General features: G+C 51.0%; 1 protein-coding gene across 3 annotated transcripts in view; it reads right to left on the bottom strand.

Annotated features, from left to right (window-relative positions):
• Positions 1-490: 490 nt before the first annotated feature.
• hat1 (histone acetyltransferase 1) overlaps positions 491-21,356 on the bottom strand; it is a 92,114-nt gene continuing 71,248 nt past the window's right edge. For all 3 annotated transcript variants that reach the window (XM_085972654.1, XM_085972655.1, XM_085972656.1), the window contains exons 10-11: positions 2,883-2,999; positions 491-1,128 (exon numbers count right to left, since the gene is read on the bottom strand). In XM_085972654.1, coding sequence (XP_085828780.1) covers positions 964-1,128; positions 2,883-2,999 — 282 coding nt within the window. In that variant the 3' untranslated portion in view covers positions 491-963. The remainder of the gene's footprint in view (positions 1,129-2,882; positions 3,000-21,356) is intronic.

Here is a 21,356-nt window from a genome sequence, read left to right on the forward strand (position 1 = left end):
AACCTAAAACGACCATTCCAAAACTGCTACAATGTGACATTTCACACCAGATGTATTTCTGACTTGAGCAAATTGTTATTTTAGTACTAACTGTTGCTAAATTATGGGGACCTTGCGGGAAAAAACAACACCTGCTAGGAACCGGTTTGAAACTGCCCAAACTCATTTCAGACAGCATTCTTACACCAACTATACAGAGATACAAGACACTTTATCCCACCAATTTGGGTTGGATTGAAGCCCCAAGGTGAAAGGTCAATGAAGTGTAAAACATCAGATCCTCGTCGGGTGGGGGAGGGTAAAAGTACCCTGTATATATATTTACTTTGCATACTATTGGTGGTAGAATTCCAGTATTAGTGACTGTACCAGCAATGCCCACTGAGGATACCACTCTTAACAACAGATTTTTACAGGTTATGGGAAGAGAAAGTATTTGGTACTGTATATTTATTTTTACCAGAGGTAAATAGCGATACAAAACAAAGACTTAATGGATTTATTTATTTTGGGAACTTGAGAGTTGAGCAATCAGACAAAGCTGAAGTTTTTTGTTTTTAGGAAGCATAGCTTGTGGACAGGGCAGTGCCTTTCTCTGCTAAAGTGGGGATCTTCAGAGAGTCGATTGGCCTTCTCCTCCCACCAAAATCATGAATTGTGGCTGGAGATTCCAGAAGTAAAACGGAGTAAATGTCTTTAAAAAATATAGTACAGTGCTTCTATATACACATTTAAAAAAGATGTTAATGTTTGTATTGGTGTCCGATCAATGTTAAGCAAACTGTACACAGTAGCAGAGAAAGGCTTCACATTGATTCAAGTGCTTCAATTTCAACAGCAAGCCACTTACTTATTGTGATTAGCAAGAGTCTCGACCACAGACTACAACGCAGCAATATTACAAACCACAGTCAACTAATCTAGACTCCTGCCTCAAGGCAAGAGGAAGAATTGCAAATGAATTCAGACACGTGCTAAGCGCTCCAGGATACGTCGGTACTGTTCCACGGTGCTCTGGTAGGTCTCCTCCAAGTACTCCTGCTCTTGGCTCACACTCATCTCTGCCTGCTGTGCCAGCCAATCTTCTGGCATCAAACGAGAAAGACGTGTTGCTTCTTTCTTATTTTTCTGGAAAAGTGAAAGAAGAAATGTAATGAAACTCCTACAGAACAGGTTACATAGAAACATAGAAGATAGGAGCAGGAGTAGGCCATTCGGCCCCTCGAGCCTGTTCCACCATTCAATGAGATCATGGCTGATCATCCAAATTCAGTACCCTGTCCCTGCTTTCTCCTCATATCCCTTGATCCCTTTAGCCTTAAGAAATATATCTAACTCCTTTTTGAATATATTTAATGAACTGGCCTCAACTGCCTTCTGTGGTAGAGAATTCCACAGGTTCACCACTCTCTGGGTGAAGAAATTCCCCCTCATTTCAGTCCTAAATGGCCTACCCCTTATCCTTAGACTGTGACCCCTGGTTCTGGACTCCCCGACCATCGGGAACATCCTTCCTGCATCTAGTCTGTCTAGTCCTGTTAGAATTTTATAAGTTTCAATGAGATCCCCTCTCATTCTTCTAAACTCCAGTGAATATAAGCCTAATCGACCCAATCTCTCCTCATACGTCATTCCTGCCATCCCAGGTTTCCGCACTCAGGACCAGAAAGGACACGAATGAGTTCATTCCCTCCTCCTCCTTTGGTCCACCTGCGTTCTTCAGAGTTGCTGGAGCAGAGAAGGTTTTGCCATCGACAGCAGTTGCGACAGAGACCACGGCATCATTCAAAGGAAAGGAGATAGGGTGGGGGGCGGTGTTTAGGAATAGTGGGGCTGAGGGTATCAGAGTATGGCTGCACTTTGGGAGCAGGTGGGACTTCAGATCAGCAGGGGAGGACTGCAGGCAAACCCTGGGCTGTAGCAGCTGTTCCAGGGTAGACACTTGGGTGTGGCAGCAATGGCTGGATGGGGTTACAAACATAAAAATCTTTACAATAGAGGAGACCAGTGCTTTACAGTGAAAGGCTGCTAATTAAATCAAAGAAGAAACCAATTTCATCGCCTGGGAAACAAGCAATAAAGGGGTATGGTAATGCAGCGGGTGTGGTAATGGACTAGCAACACACACATCGTAAATTTAAATCCCACCTTTCAGTTGGATCTGGTGATTTATGGGCTGCCCCCGGGGGGAAAAAAATACCATGAAATCTAATGGATTGTTGTAAAACCCAACTAATGTCCTTCTGGGAGGGGACCCTACCACCCTGACCCTGTCTCAGGTATAAAATTCGAACTTCATTGCACTCAATTTTAAAGTATGTATTAGACGCATCATAAAAGTTGCAAGAAAACCAACTGCAACCACTTCACATACTAGCTCCAATTTTCTGCCCGAAATTGGACTACTTGGGGGTGGGGCAAAAAATAAGCGGAGGAGTCGTTCCAGAAGCTTCCAGGGTTTTCTGCGGGATGTGACGAGGGCCGTTGAATGCAAAAGAGTAAAGAAACGATGGGATGATGTCATCGATGCCACAGCAGCACTGGGTGCAAGCGGTGCCAACCTGTCACTGGTATCCAACTTCGCTGTGGTGGGTGAGGGTGAAGTATCCACCCTGTGAATTTTAAAAAGATATGATTCATCTCTTCAGTTGCCCTACCCCACTGCTGCAGCAACACATTCCATCACTGTCCTCCACCCCCCCATTTCACCGCCGTCCTCTCCGCTCCCCCCCCCCCACCCCTCAATTCTCCCTCCTCCAAATTCCACCACCGCCACCCATTCCACCGATGTCCTATCCCCCCCCGCCTCCCATCCCTCCCCCTCTATTTCAGCTCTATTCTCCCCCCACTGTTCCAGGCGAGAGAAACATTGTTCCAAGTACCTTAAAAGGAATGGCAAGCCTGCGTTTCACATCCAATCGGTAGTCGCTGCTCTGCACTGGATCACTCATGTTGGTCACTCGCAGCCGCAGAATCTCATACACTCGTCTTGAGTGATGCTGAAAAGTTTTCAAAAAAGTTAACAAACTGCAGTCTCAATTTCAATCAGGCTCTATTTATTGTTTTATCAACATGGCCGCGTTTTTAAAAAAAAACACTGGAGGACAGTCCGTGGGACAGGAAACTTGGTGAGGTGGGCAGCTGCTCGGCAAATGTACTTCCTTGTAAAGTTCGTGCTTTAAAACGGCCCACAGTGATAACCAGGAAAGTCGTCCAATTCAAAATGAGACTGAAAATTCTGGTATATGGTATTAAAGAGGGGATAGCTGCAGGGATAGAATGGTGGCTCGGAGCGAGAGCATAGAGTATAGAGTAGGGGTCAATGGGAAGAGGAAGTGAGGTGGGTGCCTGCTGGGACTCTCTCTGTCTCTGGGAATGGTGGCCATCCAGTAATTGCTTGCACTGGGTCTGTAGATGACCCTGTGAGTGTAGGTGTGAAGGGGAGTGACGCAGTAGCTTCTTGAGCCTATATGCTATCTGACATCTGGACTAATTCGAGCAGCACAGCTGGGTGTTTTGGATGCAAGAGTGCCTTTGGACACATTTCCACCTTCGGTGCCAGTCCCTGGTGCTGGGCACTCCCTCAGCATGCCCAGAGATCTGTGTGGGAGATCAGTGAGATTATGGAATCACTTATGGCTGCCTGAACATGGTGAACCCAGACAAGGCTGACTGCTGTAGATTGGTGATAGAAGCTGTGCCTAAAGTTAGGATCTCCACCATGGAGGGAAGGAGGGGAGTGTAGGGCTCCACTGCAGAGGGCCCAGGAACAGCCATGCTACCCACGGGGGGGTCTGCAACTCAAGTCAGCTGGTTGTGTAGTCCTGCACAGATGTAGATTCTGAACCAGTCCAAAGACATCTCTGTGCAGGTTACTTGACAAGCTCTCAAGGAACTGCCTTGGCTCAGTGGGCAGCACTCTTGCCTCCAAGTCAGGTGGTCTTGAGTTCAAGGCCCACTCCAGAGACTTGAGCACGTAACCAGGCTGTCATTCCAGTGCAGTACTGAGGGAGTGCTGCACTGTCAAAGGTGCCGTCTTTCGGATGATGCGTTAAACAGAGGACCTGTCTGACTTCTCAGGTGGACGAAAAAGATCCCGTGGTATTATTTGAATGAGAGCAGGAGAGCCAATATTTATCCCTCAATCAAACAGTACAACTCACTTCCCATTTACACCGAGATGGGTTTAGCAGCAATTGCGCAGGCATTTTCTACAAAGTCACAAGTGCAACTTCTCAATCTGCCGAGAAATGCCTGTACACGAATACAGATTATCCAATCATCGATCTCATTGCTGTTTGCGGGAGCTTGCTGTGCGCAAATTAGCTGCCGTGTTTCCCACATTACAACAGTGACCACACTTCAAAAGTACTTCATTGGCTGCAAAGGTCGTGGACGGCACAATAGAAACGCAAGTTCGTTGTTCTCTCTTAAAATGCTGGTGCTGACCGAAAAGTGCATTTGCAGGAGTCCACGAACGTGCAGCATGCAGGTAGCGTATGTTTGGTGCCCGGAACTTGCTAGGTGTCAAGCTGCAATGTGAGCACATTGCAATACAGCAATAGTGTCCTGCAAAAGACATGGGCACACCTGTGCATTTGCAAAGTTCTCAGAGTACTGGGTATTGTCCTTCTGTGACGCTGCCCTAAGCTTAGAGTGACATGCTCTTCGCTTGTATTGAAAGGCGATATTGTAAATGTCATTTTTTGATGATTTTATTTTTTGAAAACTTATTCTGGACATAAAACATTTGCTCCCTTCAAACTGAAGCGTGACCGTATGTACACAGTATTTGTGCACAGTATTTGCAATGTGTCATTGCCCAGGGCTTGAAATGAAACCCAAAATACTATAATTTAGTCATCAAAAATGAATCCTCATACCCTTTTAGTTTCCATATGACATCAAATAATGGCTGAGGCTGTAATCTACAAATCAGGTTTATATTAAACAGCACAAATTAATCAGCTTTCATTAATTTACAATATAAAACTCAACTCCAGCTAAACACAATGCATGGGATAACCGAGGCCGGCCGGCCAGCCAGCACTGCTGCCTTAACGTCACATCACATTTAACAAATGGAATAGTATCTTTTGGAAGAATTGACTGATTGTGTAGATACAAGGAATGCATCCGAAAATGATGGGCAGGAAAAGACTAGCTGGCCCATCAAACCTGCCCCACTCCTGATGATGCCTGGAACATACTGACTAGACACTAGATGATGGGATGTACATGGATGTTCAGAATACATTCAATAAGATGTCTCACAGGAGGCTTATTACAAAAACATCAGGCATATGCTACAAGAGGAAATGTAGCCGCATAGAAAGTTGGATGACGGACGAGAAGAGTGTGTGTTAGGGTTAAAATGGGTGTTTCTGGAACTGGAGATGTCAGTGCTGGGTCCACTATCTGCTCTTGGTATATATACACATGATGATTTGGACATGGACATAGCAACAAAATATGCTGGCAGGTTACTGCCTCTGACACAGCACTGAATTGGCCCGAAACAAAGCCACAAGTGACATCCTATGATCGCGGTGCACTATCCCACCTCATCCTCTTTGATCTCTCTGCAGTCTTTGACACTGTTGACCACACCACCCTCCGACATTGTCCAGCTCAATGGGACTGCACTTGCCTGGCTCCACACTTACCTATCCAGTCTTAGTCATAGAATGGTTACAGCACGGAAGGCAGCCATTCAGCCCGTGCCGGCTCTCAGTTAGTCCCACTCCCTCGCCCTTTCCCCGTAGCCCTGCAAATTTTTTCCTTCAGATACTTATCCAATTCCCTTTTGAAAGCGGTGATTGAATCTGCCTCCACCACCCTCTCAGGCAGTGCATTCCAGATCCTAACCACTCGCTGCGTAAAAAAGTTTTTTCTTACGTCGCCTTTGGTTCTTCTGCCAATCACCTCAAATCTGTGTCCTCTGGTTCTCGACCCTTCCGCCAATGGGAACAGTTTCTCTCTATCTACTCTGTATAGACCCCTCATGATTTTGAACACCTCTATCAAATCTCCACTCAACCTTCTCTGCTCCAAGGAGACCAACCCCAGCTTCTCCAGTCTATCAACGTAACTGAAGTCCCTCATTTCCTCAGTCAGAGAATCTCCTCCAATGGCTGCCGCACCGTTACCTCTGGAGTCCCCCAAGGATCGATCCTTGCCCACCACCCCCCCCTTCTATTTCTCATCTACATGCTGCCCCTCGGAGACATCATCTGAAATCACGACATCAGGTTCCACATGTACGCGAGGTACCTCATCACCACCTCGCTCGACTCATCCCCGCCTATGATTTCTCGCGCTGCTTCTCTGACACCCAGTTCTGGACGAGCCGCAATTTCCTCCAGTTAAACATTGGGAAGACCGAAGTCATTGTCTCGGTCCATGCCAGAAACTCTGTTCCCTAGCCACTGATTCTACCTCCCCTCCCTGGCCACTGTCTCAGACTGAATCAGATTGTTCACAACCTCAGCGCCCTATTTGACCCCGAGTTGAGCTTCCGACCCCATATCCTCTCTATCACCGCCGACTTCCATCTCCGTCCCTGCCTCAGCTCATCTGCTGCTGAAACCCTCATCCATGCTTTTGTTACCTCTAGACTTGACTATTCCAGCGCTCTCACGGCCGACCTCCCATCTTCCACCCGCCATAAACTTGAGCTCACCAAAAACTCCGCCGCCCATATCCTAATTCGAACCAAGTCTGACTTGCCCATCGCTCGCTGATCTACATTGGCTCCCGGTCCAGCAACGCCACAATTTTTAAATTCTCATCGTCATGTTCAAATTCCCCCATGGCCTCACCCCTCTCCATCGCTGTAATCTTCTCCAGCCCTACAACCCTCAGAACTCTGCACTCCTCCAACTCTCGCCTCTTACGCAACCACGGATTTCATCGCTCCACCATTGGCAACCGTGCTTTCAGCTGCCTGGGCCCAAAGCTCTGGAGCTCCTTCCTGAAACCTCCCCACCTCCGTCTTTAAGACCTTCCTTAAAAGCTCTCTCTACACTGTCTCATCAAACACTCCCAGGGCAGGTACAGCACGGGTTAGATACAGAGTAAAGCTCCCTCTACACTGTCCCATCAAACACTCCCAGGGCAGGTACAGCACGGGTTAGATACATAGAAACATAGAGATAGGAACAGGAGTAGGCCATTCGGCCCTTCGAGCCTGCTCCGCCATTCAATGAGATCATGGCTGATCTTCCTCTGAGATCTTAGCTGATCTTACCAGTTCAGTACCCCGTCCCCGCCTTTTCTCCGTAACCCTTAATCCCCTTAGCCTTCAGAAATATATCCAATTCTCTCTTGAAAATATTTATTGAATTAGCCTTCACAGCCCTCTGTGGCAGGGAATTCCACAGGCTCACCACTCTTTGAGTGAAGAAATTCTTCCTCATCTCTGTTTTAAATGATTTGCCCGCTATTTTTAGACTGTGGCCCCTGGTTCTGTGCTCCCCTGCCATTGGAAACATTCTCTCTGAATTCAGCCTGTCCAGGCCTGCCATAATTTTATATGTTTCGATGAGATCCCCTCTCAATCTTCTAAACTCCAGTGAGTACAAGCCCAAACTATTCAATCTCTCCTCGTAGGTCATTCCCGCCATTCCAGGTATCAGCCTGGTGAATCGCCGCTGCACTCCCTCCATGGCAAGAACATCCTTCCGCAGATGGGGCGACCAAAACTGTACACAATACTCCAGCTGCGGTCTCACCAGCACCTTGTACAGCTGTAGTAAGGTATCCCTATTCCTATACTCGAACCCCCTTGATATGAAGGCCAACATACCATTTGCCTTCTTAATCGCCTGTTGCACCTGCATGCTCTCCTTCAGTGACTGGTGCACAAGAACACCCAGGTCCCTCTGCACTTCCCCATCTCCCAATCTATTGCCATTTAGATAATAATCTACCCTCCTGTTTTTACCCCCAAAGTGGATAACCTCGCATTTATCCACATTATAGTGCATCTGCCACGTATCCGCCCATTCTCCCAACCTGTCCAAATCGCACTGTAGCCTCCTGACATCCTCATCAGAGCCCACCCCTCCTCCTAGTTTAGTGTCGTCAGCGAATTTGGAAATATTGCATCCAATTCCCTGATCCAGGTCATTTATATATATTGTGAACAGCTGGGGTCCCAGGACAGATCCTTGCGGCACCCCGCTGGTCACTGCCTGCCACTCCGAAAACGAGCCGTTTATTCCAACTCTCTGTTTTCTATCCGCCAGCCAGTTCTCTATCCACGTTAATACTTTGCCCCCAATCCCATGAGCCTTAATTTTGCATGATAATCTTTTGTGTGGAACCTTATCGAAGGCTTTCTGGAAGTCAAGGTACACCACATCCACTGGCTCTCCCCCATCTATTTTACCAGTTACTTCCTCAAAAAATTCCAGCAGATTAGTCAAACACGATTTACCCTTTGTAAATCCATGTTGACTCTGTCCGATCCTTTCCCCATTTGTCAAGTGCTCCGCTATTTTATCCTTAATAATGGACTCTAGCATTTTTCCCACAACCGATGTAAGGCTTACTGGTCTATAATTCCCTGCTTTCTCTCTACCCCCCTTTTTAAATATTGGGGTAACATTAGCTACCCTCCAATCCACGGGTACTGTTCCCGAGTCAATGGAGTTCCGGAAGATGATCCTTAGAGCATCTGCTATCTCCAGGGCCACCTCCTTAAGTACCCTAGGATGTAGTTTATCAGGCCCCGGGGATTTGTCGGCCTTCAGTCCCCTCAACTTACCCAACACCATATCCCTAGAGATACTAATTTCTGTCAGCTCCTCCCTCTCATTAGTCCCTATGTTTGCCGATATTCCTGGGAGGTTATTTGTGTCCTCCTTTGTGAATACAGAACCAAAGTATGAGTTTAATTGGTCTGCCATTTCCTTATTCTCCATTATATATTCTCCCGAATCGGACTGCAAGGGACCGACTTGGGATTTTACCAGTCTTTTCCTCCTGATATACCGATAAAAGCTTTTGCAGTCTGTCTTTATGTTTGCTGCAAGTTTACTTTCGTATTCTATTTTCCCCTTCCTGATTAATCCCTTTGTCCTCTTTTGCTGTATCCTGTACTGCCCCCAATCTTCCAGTCTGGTGCTTTTTTTTGCCAGTTGATATGCCCTTTTTTTTGATTTTATGCTGTCCCTAATTTCCCTCGTTATCCACGGTTGAGCCACCTTTTTAGGTTTATTTTTATGCCAAACCGGTATAAACATGTTCTGGAATTCTTCCATTCTATCTTTGAATGCTTGCCATTGTCTATCCACTGTCAATCCCCCCAGAAACACCACCCAATCAATCTTACCCAATTCCCGTCTCATACCCTCGTAATTCCCTTTATTTAAGTTCTGGACCTTAGTCTCTGATTCAATTTCCTCACTCTCCATCTCGACTGAGAGCTCGATCATATTATGATCGCTCTGACCCAAGGGGCCTCGTACAAGAAGATTGCTGATAAGTCCCTTCTCATTGCACAATACCCAGTCTAAAATGGCCTGATCTCGAGTCGGCTCCTCGACATATTGGTCCAGATAACCGTCCCGAAAACATTCCAGGAATTCCTCCTCCTCAGAATTTTTACTAATTTGGGTAGTCCAATCAATATGTAAATTAAAGTCACCCATGATGACAGCTGTGCTCTTATCGCACGCTTCTCTAATTTCCCTTTTTATGCCTTCCCTACAGAGTAAAGCTCCCTCTACACTGTCCCATCAAACACTCCCAGGGCAGGTACAGCACGGGTTAGATACAGAGTAAAGCTCACTCTACACTGTCCCATCAAACACTCCCAGGGCAGGTACAGCACGGGTTAGATACAGAGTAAAGCTCCCTCTACACTGTCCCATCAAACACTCCCAGGGCAGGTACAGCACGGGTTAGATACAGAGTAAAGCTCCCTCTACACTGTCCCATCAAACACTCCCAGGGCAGGTACAGCACGGGTTAGATACAGAGTAAAGCTCCCTCTACACTGTCCCATCAAACACTCCCAGGGTAGGTACAGCACAGGTTAGATACAGAGTAAAGCTCCCTCTACACTGTCCCATCAAACACTCCCAGGGCAGGTACAGCATGGGTTAGATACAGAGTAAAGCTCCCTCTACACTGTCCCATCAAACACTCCCAGGGCAGGTACAGCATGGGTTAGATACAGAGTAAAGCTCCCTCTACACTGTCCCATCAAACACTCCCAGGGCAGGTACAGCACGGGTTCGATACAGAGTAAAGCACCCTCTACACTGTCCCATCAAACAGTCCCAGGGCAGGTACAGCACTGGTTAGATACAGAGTAAAGCTCCCTCTACACTGTCCCATCAAACACTCCCAGGGCAGGTACAGCACGGGTTCGATACAGAGTAAAGCTCCCTCTACACTGTCCCCATCAAACAATCCCAGGGCAGGTACAGCACGGGTTAGATACAGAGTAAATCTCCCTCTACACTGTCCCATCAAACACTCCCAGGGCAGGTACAGCACGGGTTAGATACAGAGTAAAGCTCCCTCTACACTGTCCCATCAAACACTCCCAGGGCAGGGACAGCACGGGTTAGATACAGAGTAAAGCTCCCTCTACACTGTCCCATCAAACACTCCCAGGGCAGGTACAGCACGGGTTAGATACAGAGTAAAGCTCCCTCTACACTGCCCCATCAAACACACCCAGGGCAGGTACAGCACGGGTTAGATACAGAGTAAAGCTCCCTCTACACTGTCCCATCAAACACTCCCAGGGCAGGTACAGCACGGGTTAGATACAGAGTAAAGCTCCCTCTACACTGTCCCATCAAACACTCCCAGGGCAGGTACAGCACGGGGTTAGATACAGAGTAAAGCTCCCTCTACACTGTCCCATCAAACACTCCCAGGGCAGGTACAGCACAGGTTAGATACAGAGTAAAGCTCCCTCTACACTGTCCCATCAAACACTCCCAGGGCAGGTACAGCATGGGTTAGATACAGAGTAAAGCTCCCTCTACACTGTCCCATCAAACACTCCCAGGGCAGGTACAGCATGGGTTAGATACAGAGTAAAGCTCCCTCTACACTGTCCCATCAAACACTCCCAGGGCAGGTACAGCATGGGTTAGATACAGAGTAAAGCTCCCTCTACACTGTCCCATCAAACACTCCCAGGGCAGGTACAGCATGGGTTAGATACAGAGTAAAGCTCCCTCTACACTGCCCCATCAAACACACCCAGGGCAGGTACAGCACGGGTTAGATACAGAGTAAAGCTCCCTCTACACTGTCCCATCAAACACTCCCAGGGCAGGTACAGCACGGGTTAGATACAGAGTAAAGCTCCCTCGACACTGTCCCATCAAACACTCCCAGGGCAGGTACAGCACGGGTTAGATACAGAGTAAAGCTCCCTCTACACTGCCTCATCAAACACTCCCAGGGCAGGTACAGCACGGGTTAGATACAGAGTAAAGCTTCCTCTACACTGTCCCATCAAACACTCCCAGGTACAGCACGGGGTTAGATACAGAGTAAAGCTCCCTCTGCACTGTCCCATCAAACACTCCCTGGGCAGGTACAGCACGGGGTTAGATACAGAGTAAAGCTCCCTCTACACTGTCCCATCAAACACTCCCAGGGCAGGTACAGCACGGGGTGAGATACAGAGTAAAGCTCCCTCTACACTGTCCCCATCAAACACTCCCAGGGCAGGTACAGCACGGGGTTAGATACAGAGTAAAGCTCCCTCTACACTGTCCCATCAAACACTCCCTGGGCAGGTACAGCACGGGGTTAGATACAGAGTAAAGCTCCCTCTACACTGTCCCCATCAAACACTCCCAGGGCAGATACAGCACGGGTTAGATACAGAGTAAAGCTTCCTCTACACTGTCCCATCAAACACTCCCTGGGCAGGTACAGCACGGGGTTAGATACAGAGTAAAGCTCCCTCTACACTGTCCCATCAAACACTCCCAGGGCAGGTACAGCATGGGTTAGATACAGAGTAAAGCTCCCTCTACACTGTCCCATCAAACACTCCCAGTGCAGGTACAGCACGGGTTAGATACAGAGTAAAGCTCCCTCTGCACTGCCCCATCAAACACTCCCTGGGCAGGTACAGCACGGGGTTAGATACAGAGTAAAGCTCCCTCTGCACTGTCCCATCAAACACTCCCTGGGCAGGTACAGCACGGGTTAGATACAGAGTAAAGCTCCCTCTACACTGTCCCATCAAACACTCCCAGGGCAGGTACGGCACGGGTTAGATACAGAGTAAAGCTCCCTCTACACTGTCCCATAAACACTCCCAGGGCAGGTACAGCACGGGTTAGATACAGAGTAAAGCTCCCTCTACACTGTCCCATCAAACACTCCCAGGGCAGGTACAGCACGGGTTAGATACACAGTAAAGCTCCCTCTACACTGTCACATCAAACACTCCCAGGGCAGCTACAATGCGGGTTAATTTTTTTTAAAATTCATTCACAGGATGTGGGCGTCGCTGGCAAGGCCAGCATTTATTGCCCATCCCTAATTGCCCTAGAGAAGGTAGTGAGCAGCCTTCTTGAACCGCTGCAGTCTGTGTGGTGAAGGTGCTCCCACAGCGCTGTTAGGGAGGGAGTTCCAGGATTTTGACCCAGCGACGATGAAGGATCAGCGATATATTTCCAAGTCAGGATGGTGTGTGACTTGATGGGGAACTTGGAGGTGGTGGTGTTCCCATGCGTCTGCTGCCCTCGTCCTTCTAGGTGGAAGAGGTCGCGGGTTTGGGAGGTGCTACCGAAGAAGCCTTAGCGAGTTGCTGCAGTGCATCTTGTCGATGGTACACACTGCAGCCACAGTACACCGGTGGTGGAGGGAGCGAATGTTTAAGGTGGTGGATGGGGTGCCAATCAAACAGGCTGCTTTGTCCTGGATGGCATCGAGCTTCTCGAGTGTTGTTGGAGCTGCACTCATCCAGACAAGTGGAGAGTATTCCATTACACTCCTTACTTGTGGTTTGTAGATGGTTGAAAGGCTTTGGGGAAGTCAGGAGGTGAGCCGCAGAATAGCCAGCCTCTGACCTGCTCTAGCAGTCGTGACATTTATGTGGCTGGTCCAGTCAAGTTTCTGGTCAATGGTGACCCCCAGGAGGTTGATGGTGGGGGATTCGGCGATGGTAATGCCGTTGAATATCAAGGGGAGGTGGTTAGACACTCGTTTGTTGGAGATAGTCATTGCCTGGCACTTCTGTGGTGCGAATATTACCTACCACTTATCAGCCCAAGCCTGAACGTCGTCCAGGTCTTGTTGCATGCGGGCATAGACTGCTTCATTATCTGTGGAGTTGTGAATGGCGCTGAACGCTGTGCAGTCATCAGTCAACATCCCCATTTCTGACCTTATGTTGGAGGGAAGGTCCTTGATGAAGCAGCTGAAGATGGTTGGGCCTAGGACACTGCCCTGAGGAACTCCTGCAGCGATGCCCTGGGGCTGTGATGTTTGACCTTCAACCACCACAACCATCTTCCTTTGTGCTAGGTATGACTCCAGCCAGTGGAGAGTTTTCCCCCGATTCCCATTGGCTTCAGTTTTACTAGGGCTCCTTGATGCCACACTCGGTCAAATGCTGCCTTGATGTCAAGGGCAGTCACTCTCACCTCACATCTGGAATTCAGCTCCTTTGTCCATGTTTGGACCAAGGCTGTAATGAGGTCTGGCGCCGAGTGTTCTTGGCAGAACCCAAACTGGGCATCAGTGAGCAGGTTATTGGTGAGTAAGTGCCGCTTGATAGCACTGTCGATGACACCTTCCATCACTTTGCTGATGATTGAGCGTAGACTGATGGGACGGTAATTGGCCGGGTTGGATTTGTCCTGCTTTTTGTGGACAGGACATACCTGGGCAGTTTTCCACATTGTCGGATAGATGCCAGTGTTGTAGCTGTACTAGAACAGCTTGGCTAGAGGCGCGGCTAGTTCTGGAGCACAAGTCTTCAGCACGATGGCCGGGATGTTGTCAGGGCCCACAGCCTTTGCTGTATCCAGTGTGCTCAGCCGTTTCTTGATATCACATGGAGTGAATCGAATTGGCTGAAGACTGGCTTCTGTGACGGCGGGGACATCAGGAGGAGGCTGCTATGGATCGCCCACTCGGCACTTCTGGCTGAAGATGGTTGCAAACGCTTCAGCCTTGTCTTTTGCACTCACGTGCTGGGCTCCACCATCATTGAGGATGGGGATATTCATGGAGCCCCCTCCTCCCGTTAGTTGTTTAATGATCCACCACCATTCACGACTGGATGTGGTAAGACTGCAGAGCTTTGATCTGATCCGTTGATTGTGGGATCGCTTAGCCCTGTCTTTAGCATACTGCTTCCGCTTTTTAGCATGCATGTAGTCCCGTGTTGCAGCTTCCCCAGGTTGGCACCTCATTTTTAGGTATGCCTGGTGCTGTTCCTGGCATGCTCTTCTACACTCCTTATTGAACCAGGGTTGGTCCCTTGGCTTGATGGTAATGGTAGAGTGAGGGATGTACCGGGCCATGAGGTTACAGATTGTGGTGGAATACAATTCTGCTGCTGCTGATGACCCACATTGCCTCATGGATGCCCAGTTTTGAGCTGCTAGATCTGTTCTGAATCTAACCCATTTAGCACAGTGGTAGTGCCACACAACACGATGGAGGGTGTCCTCCGTGACAAGGACTGTGTGGTGGTCACTGCTACCAATGCTGTCATGGACAGATGCATCTGCGACAGGGAGATTGGTGAGGGCGAGGTCAAGTAGGTTTTTCCCCTCGTGTTGGCTCTCTCACCACCAAGTACAGCACTGGTTAGATACAGAGCAAAACTCCCTCTACACTGTCCCATCAACAGAGTAAAGCTCCCTCTACACTGTCCCATCAAACACTCCCAGGGCAGGTACAGCATTGGTTAGATACAGAGTAAAGCTCCCTCTACACTGTCCCATCAAACACTCCCAGGGCAGGTACAGCATTGGTTAGATACAGAGTAAAGCTCCCTCTACACTGTCCAATCAAACACTCCCAGGGCAGGTACAGCATTGGTTAGATACAGAGTAAAGCTCCCTCTACACTGTCCAATCAAAAACACAGGGCAGGTACAGCATTGGTTAGATACAGAGTAAAGCTCCCTCTACACTGTCCCATCAAACACTCCCAGGGCAGGTGCAGCATTGGTTAGATACCAATTCAGCAGCAGGAGAGGTAAAAAGTAATCCAAGTGTGACGTCACCAGGAAGCAGGTAAGTGATTGGTTGGATTGGTTGTTGAGTATTTCTTTCTTTCTCCTTTTCATTACAAGCTTAAATTCGGCAGTTTTTTTCTAGGGTCTCTGTGCTGTAGTGGGGACAGTTGGTAAATAAGCGCCCTAGAGTATATCTTTAACTGGTTGTACTTAATAAGGCCTTTCTGGTGCAGAGTGACTGTTGGTAAACCATTTAACTGGTGTAATTAGAGGGATTGATTTAATTTAAATCCAATTAATTAAAGGGGATACTAGCATCTAAAATCGGGTAACAATAAAAAGTTTAATTAATTATAGAATGGAGCAGGTGATGTGTTACTGTTGCGAGATGTGGGAGCCGGTGAACCCCATTGAGGCTCACGGTGATTACGTCTGTGACAAGTGTCTGCTGCTACAGGATCTCCAGCTCCGTGTTGATGAGCTGGAGTCTGAGCTTCAGACACTGCGACACATCAGGGAGGGGGAGAAGTACCTGGACTCTGTGTACCAGAAGGTGGTCACACCTATGAAGTTAATTAATTCAGATGTAGCACATGGCCAGGGTCAGGACGGTGTGACTACGAGCGAGGCAGGTACGGGGATCCAGGAGGTAGTGTTGGAGGAGCCGCAGCCCTTGCTCTTGGCCAACAGGTTCGAGGTTCTTACTCCCTGTGTGGACAGGAGCAGGGACTGCAGGGAGGATGAGCAACCTGGCCACAGCACCATTCAAGAGGGGGGAGTAAATAGAAATGTTGTAGTGGTAGGGGATAGTATTATTAGAGGGATAGATAGAGTTCTCTGCAGCCAAGAGCGAGAGTCCCGTAGGCTGTGTTGCCTACCCGGTGCCAAGGTTAAGGACATCTCCTCTGGGCTGGAAAGAAACTTGCAGTGGGAGGGGGTGGATCCAGTCGTCGTGGTCCATGTTGGTACAAACGACGTAGATAGGACTAGGAAGCTGGTTCTGTTAAAGGAGTATGAGCAGCTAGGGGTCAAATTAAAAAACAGAACCTCAAGGGTAATAATCTCTGGATTATTACCTGAGCCACGAGCAAATTTGGCTCGGACAAATAAAATTAGAGAGTTAAATGCGTGGCTCAAAGACTGGTGTGGGAGAAATGGGTTTTGCTTCCTGGGACACTGGCACCAGTACTGGGGCAGGAGGGAGCTGTTCCGTTGGGACGGGCTTCACTTGGCCAGTGCTGGGACTAGAGTCCTGGCGGATCATATAACGAGGGCTTTAAACTAACTAGTGGGGGGGAGGTTCCTAGAGAGCAAATAATAAAAATGACAACAGAGAAGGTCATAGACTTAGGTAGCAGTGGGGAAATTAAAAACCAGAGTGTGTCAGGAAGGGGCAGAAGGTATGGAGTAAAAGGTAAAGTAATAAAAAGGGCAAAAGCAGGAACTAAGTGTCACAAAACATATTTGAAAGTTCTCTATCTGAATGCACGTAGCATTCGTAACAAAATAGACGAGTTAATGGCACAAATAGCTACATATGGGTATGATCTTGTGGCCATTACAGAAACATGGCTGCAAGGTGACAATGCCTGGGAATTAAACATACCAGGTTATTTAACGATCAGGAAGGACAGGCAGGAAGGAAGGGGAGGTGGGGTGGCCATGTTAATAAAGGAAGGAATCACTGTAATACAGAGAAATGATATTGGGTCAAAAGATCAGGATAATGAAACAGTTTGGGTGGAGATAAGGAATAATAAGGGGAAAAAAACACTAGTGGGCGTAGTCTATAGGCCTCCGAACAGTTGCAACTCGGTTGGACGGAGTATCAATCAGGAAATAGTTGAGGCTTGTAATAAGGGAACATCTATAATTATGGGGGATTTTAACGATCATATTAATTGGACAAATCAAACTGGGCTGGGCAGGGCTGCCTTGAGGATGAGTTCATTGAGTGTATTGGGGATGGGTTTCTTGAGCAGTATGTAACTGAACCGACCAGGGGACAAGCAACCTTAGATCTGGTCCTGTGTAACGAGACAGGATTAATTAAAAATGTCCTAGTAAAGGATCCCCTTGGAATGAGTGACCATAACATGGTTGAATTCCATATTCAATTAGAGGGTGAGAAGGTTGGATCTCAAACAAGCATGCTAAGCTTGAATAAAGGAGACTATGAAGGTATGAGAGCGGAATGGAAAAATAGATTAAAGGGTAAGACGATACATGATCAGTGGTGTACATTTAAGGAGTTATTTTACAACTTCCAAAAAATATATATTCCACTGAAAAGAAAAGGGTGTAAAAGAAAAGTCAGCCATCCGTGGCTAAGTAAAGAAATTAAGGATAGTATTCGACTAAAAACAAGGGCATATAAGGTAGTCAAATCTAGTGGGAGGATAGAGGATTGGGAAAACTTTAAAAGACAGCAAAAAATAACAAAAAGATTGATTAAGAAAGGGAAGATAGATTATGAAAGTAAATTAGCAAAAAATATAAAAACAGATAGTAAGAGTTTTTAATCTATATATATAAAGCGGCTCTTCTGTCTGTCTGTCTGTCCGCCTGGTCTCGATGCGTTTGGAAGTTACAGAGCGTACCGACGCGCGCGTCGCCTCAAAAGAAAGCTTGCGATTCCGGACCGGTTATAGGCCTATTTACGTTTCGGCCGGACAAAAATCCCGCCCGCGGTATCCCAAAAACGTTCAGCGTTCCGCTCTCATTAGCGACCTTTTGACGTCGAGGTCTTCCTACAGTTGAGTGTCGAGTGACTCGACCATTGACCAATCCTACGCTTCGGTGCGTGTGTGGGCGGGCCTTATCCTTCTGAACCGAGGTGAGTGGCCGCCATCTTGATTTTTCACGATTTTTTTCCCCCCACACTTTCTGTGTGTTAGGGAACTAAGGTAAATATTTGAATTATGTGTTAGGGAATTAATTAACAATTTATTTCAGTTTTATATTGTGTTTAGCAACCCCCCCCCTCCTCCTCCTCCTCCTCACCCTCGCGCAGGGGGGACTCGGTGCTGGTCTCCAGGCCCGCTGCAGGCAGGCCTGAAGCTCCAAAAATTTCTCTATCTCTCTTTCCTCTCCCCTCTCTGTTTCCCCCTCTCAGGTTTGACGGTGTCGGGCCCCGAAGTGAGCCGCTCTAACGGCCGCCAGCCCGCGGGGTTTCCCTGCCTACTCCCCGCGGGCCGCCTCGCCCGCGCATGCGCCGCCCGCCCGCGAGAGCCCGCTCTGGCTTTTTTTCTTTTTTTTAAAAACGGCAACCACGCATGCGCACGGCCGTTGCGCAGCCGCCTTGACGCCGGCACGCATGCGCACGGCCCCCGTGACGCCAGCACACAGCCTCGTGAGATCGCGGGGGGTGCGAGCCTCGGGAAATCGGGGGGGAGAGCCTCGGGAAATCGGGGGGGGGGGGGGGGGGGGGGGGAGAGCCTCGGGAAATCGCGGGGGGGGGGGGGGGGGGGGGGGAGAGCCTCGGGAAATCGGGGGGGAGAGCCTCGGGAAATCGCGGGGGGGGAGAGCCTCGGGAAATCGCGGGGGGAGAGCCTCGGGAAATCGCGGGGGGGGAAAGAGAGCCTCGGGAAATCGCGGGGGGGAGAACCTCGGGAAATCGCGGGGGGGGGGGGCCTCGGGAAATCGCGGGGGGGGGGGGGGGGGAGAGCCTCGGGAAATCGCGGGGGGGAGAGCCTCGGGAAATGGCGGGGCGGGGGGGAGAGAGCCTCGGGAAATGGCGGGGCGGGGGGGAGAGAGCCTCGGGAAATCGCGGGGGGGGGGGGGGGCGGGGAGAGCCTCGGGAAATCGCGGGGGGGAGAGCCTCGGGAAATCGCAGGGGGCGGGGGGGGGGGGGGGGGGGAGAGCCTCGGGAAATCGCGGGGGGCGGGGGGGGAGAGAGCCTCGGGAAATCGCGGGGGAGTGAGAGAGAGAGGGTGGGGGAGAAGAGAGAGAGCGGGTGGTGGAGGAGAGAGAGCGGGTGGGGGAGGAGAGAGAGAGGGTGGGGGAGGAGAGAGAGAGGGTGGGGGAGGAGAGAGAGAGGGTGGGGGAGGAGAGAGAGAGGGTGGGGGAGGAGAGAGAGAGGGTGGGGGAGGAGAGAGAGAGGGTGGGGGAGGAGAGAGAGAGGGTGGGGGAGGAGAGAGAGAGGGTGGGGGAGGAGAGAGAGGGGGTGGGGGAGGAGAGAGAGAGAGGGTGGGGGAGGAGAGAGAGGGGGTGGGGGAGGAGAGAGAGGGGGTGGGGGAGGAGAGAGAGGGGGTGGGGGAGGAGAGAGAGGGGGTGGGGGAGGAGAGAGAGGGGGTGGGGGAGGAGAGAGAGGGGGTGGGGGAGGAGAGAGAGGGGGTGGGGGAGGAGAGAGAGGGGGTGGGGGAGGAGAGAGAGAGGGTGGGGGAGGAGAGAGAGAGAGGGTGGGGGAGGAGAGAGAGGGAGGGTGGGGGAGGAGAGAAGAGGGAGGGTGGGGGAGGAGAGAGAGAGGGAGGGTGGGGGAGGAGAGAGAGAGGGAGGGTGGGGGAGGAGAGAGAGAGGAGGGTGGGGGAGGAGAGAGAGAGGGAGGGTGGGGGAGGAGAGAGAGAGGGAGGGTGGGGGAGGAGAGAGAGAGGGAGGGTGGGGGAGGAGAGAGAGAGGGAGGGTGGGGGAGGAGAGAGAGAGGGAGGGTGGGGGAGGAGAGAGAGAGGGAGGGTGGGGGAGGAGAGAGAGGAGAGAGGGAGGGTGGGGGAGGAGAGAGAGGGAGGGTGGGGAGGAGAGAGAGAGGGTGGGAGGAGAGAGGGGTGGGGAGGAGAGAGAGGGTGGGGGAGGAGAGAGAGGGTGGGGGAGGAGAGAGAGAGGGTGGGGAGGAGAGAGAGAGGGTGGGGAGGAGAGGGAGGGGGGGGAGGAGAGGGAGGGTGGGGGAGGAGAGAGGAGGGTGGGGGAGGAGAGAGGGAGGGTGGGGGAGGAGAGAGAGGGTGGGGGGAGGAGAGGGTGGGAGGAGTGAGAGGGTGGGGAGGAGAGGAGTGGGGGAGGAGAGAGAGAGGGTGGGGGAGGAGAGAGAGGGTGGGGGAGGAGAGAGAGAGGGTGGGGGAGGAGAGAGAGAGGGTGGGGGAGGAGAGAGAGGGGTGGGGGAGGAGAGAGAGGGGGTGGGGGAGGAGAGAGAGGGGTGGGGGAGGAGAGAGAGGGGGTGGGGGAGGAGAGAGAGGGGGTGGGGGAGGAGAGAGAGGGGGTGGGGGAGGTGAGAGTGGGTGGGGGGAGGAGAGAGGGAGGGTGGGGGGAGGAGTGGAGGGTGGGGGTGGGGTGAGTGAGGGAGGGGGGGGTGGTGTGTGGGTGGGGGAGGTGAGAGTGAGGGTGGGGGGGGGAGGAGAGTGGGGTGGGGGGTGGGAGGAGAGGGGGTGGGGGGGAGGAGAGTGAGGGTGGGTGGGGGTGGTGAGAGTGGAGGGTGGGGGTGGTGAGTGAGAGGGGGGGTGGGGGAGGAGAGAGTGGGTGGGTGGGGGGGAGGAGAGAGAGGGTGGTGGGGGAGGAGTGAGAGGGAGGGTGGGGGGAGGAGAGAGAGTGGGAGGGTGGGGGGGAGGAGAGAGTGGGTGGGTGGGGGAGGTGAGAGGTGGGGTGGGTGGGGGTGGAGAGAGAGTGGGGTGGGTGGGGGTGGTGAGTGAGAGGGGTGGGTGGGGGGGTGAGTGAGTGGGGTGGGTGGGGGAGGAGAGTGAGAGGGAGGGTGGGGGGAGGAGTGAGAGAGGGAGGGTGGGGGGAGGAGAGAGAGAGGAGGGGTGGGGGAGGAGAGAGAGAGGGAGGGTGGGGGAGTGAGAGTGGGAGGGTGGGGGAGGAGAGAGAGTGGGAGGGTGGGGGGGTGGAGAGAGAGTGGGAGGGTGGGGGAGGAGAGTGAGAGGGTGGGTGGGGGAGGAGAGTGGAGGGGAGGGTGGGGGGAGGAGAGTGAGTGGGTGGGTGGGGGTGGAGAGAGTGGGAGGGTGGGGTGGGAGTGTGGAGTGGGGGAGGGTGGGGGTGGAGGTGGAGAGTGAGGGGTGGGTGGGGGAGGAGGTGTGAGGGGTGGGTGGGGGGGTGGTGTGTGTGAGGGAGGGTGGGGGAGGAGAGAGAGAGGGTGGTGGGGGGGGAGGAGAGTGTGAGGGTGGGGGGGGTGGTGGAGGTGAGGAGTGGGAGGGTGGGGGAGGAGAGAGAGAGGGAGGGTGGGGGGAGGAGAGAGAGAGGGAGGGTGGGG

The sequence above is a fragment of the Somniosus microcephalus genome, chromosome 33 (genome assembly GCF_052327205.1).
Source record: "Somniosus microcephalus isolate GS21.2 chromosome 33, FLI_Smic_1.0, whole genome shotgun sequence".
NCBI lineage: Eukaryota > Metazoa > Chordata > Chondrichthyes > Squaliformes > Somniosidae > Somniosus > Somniosus microcephalus.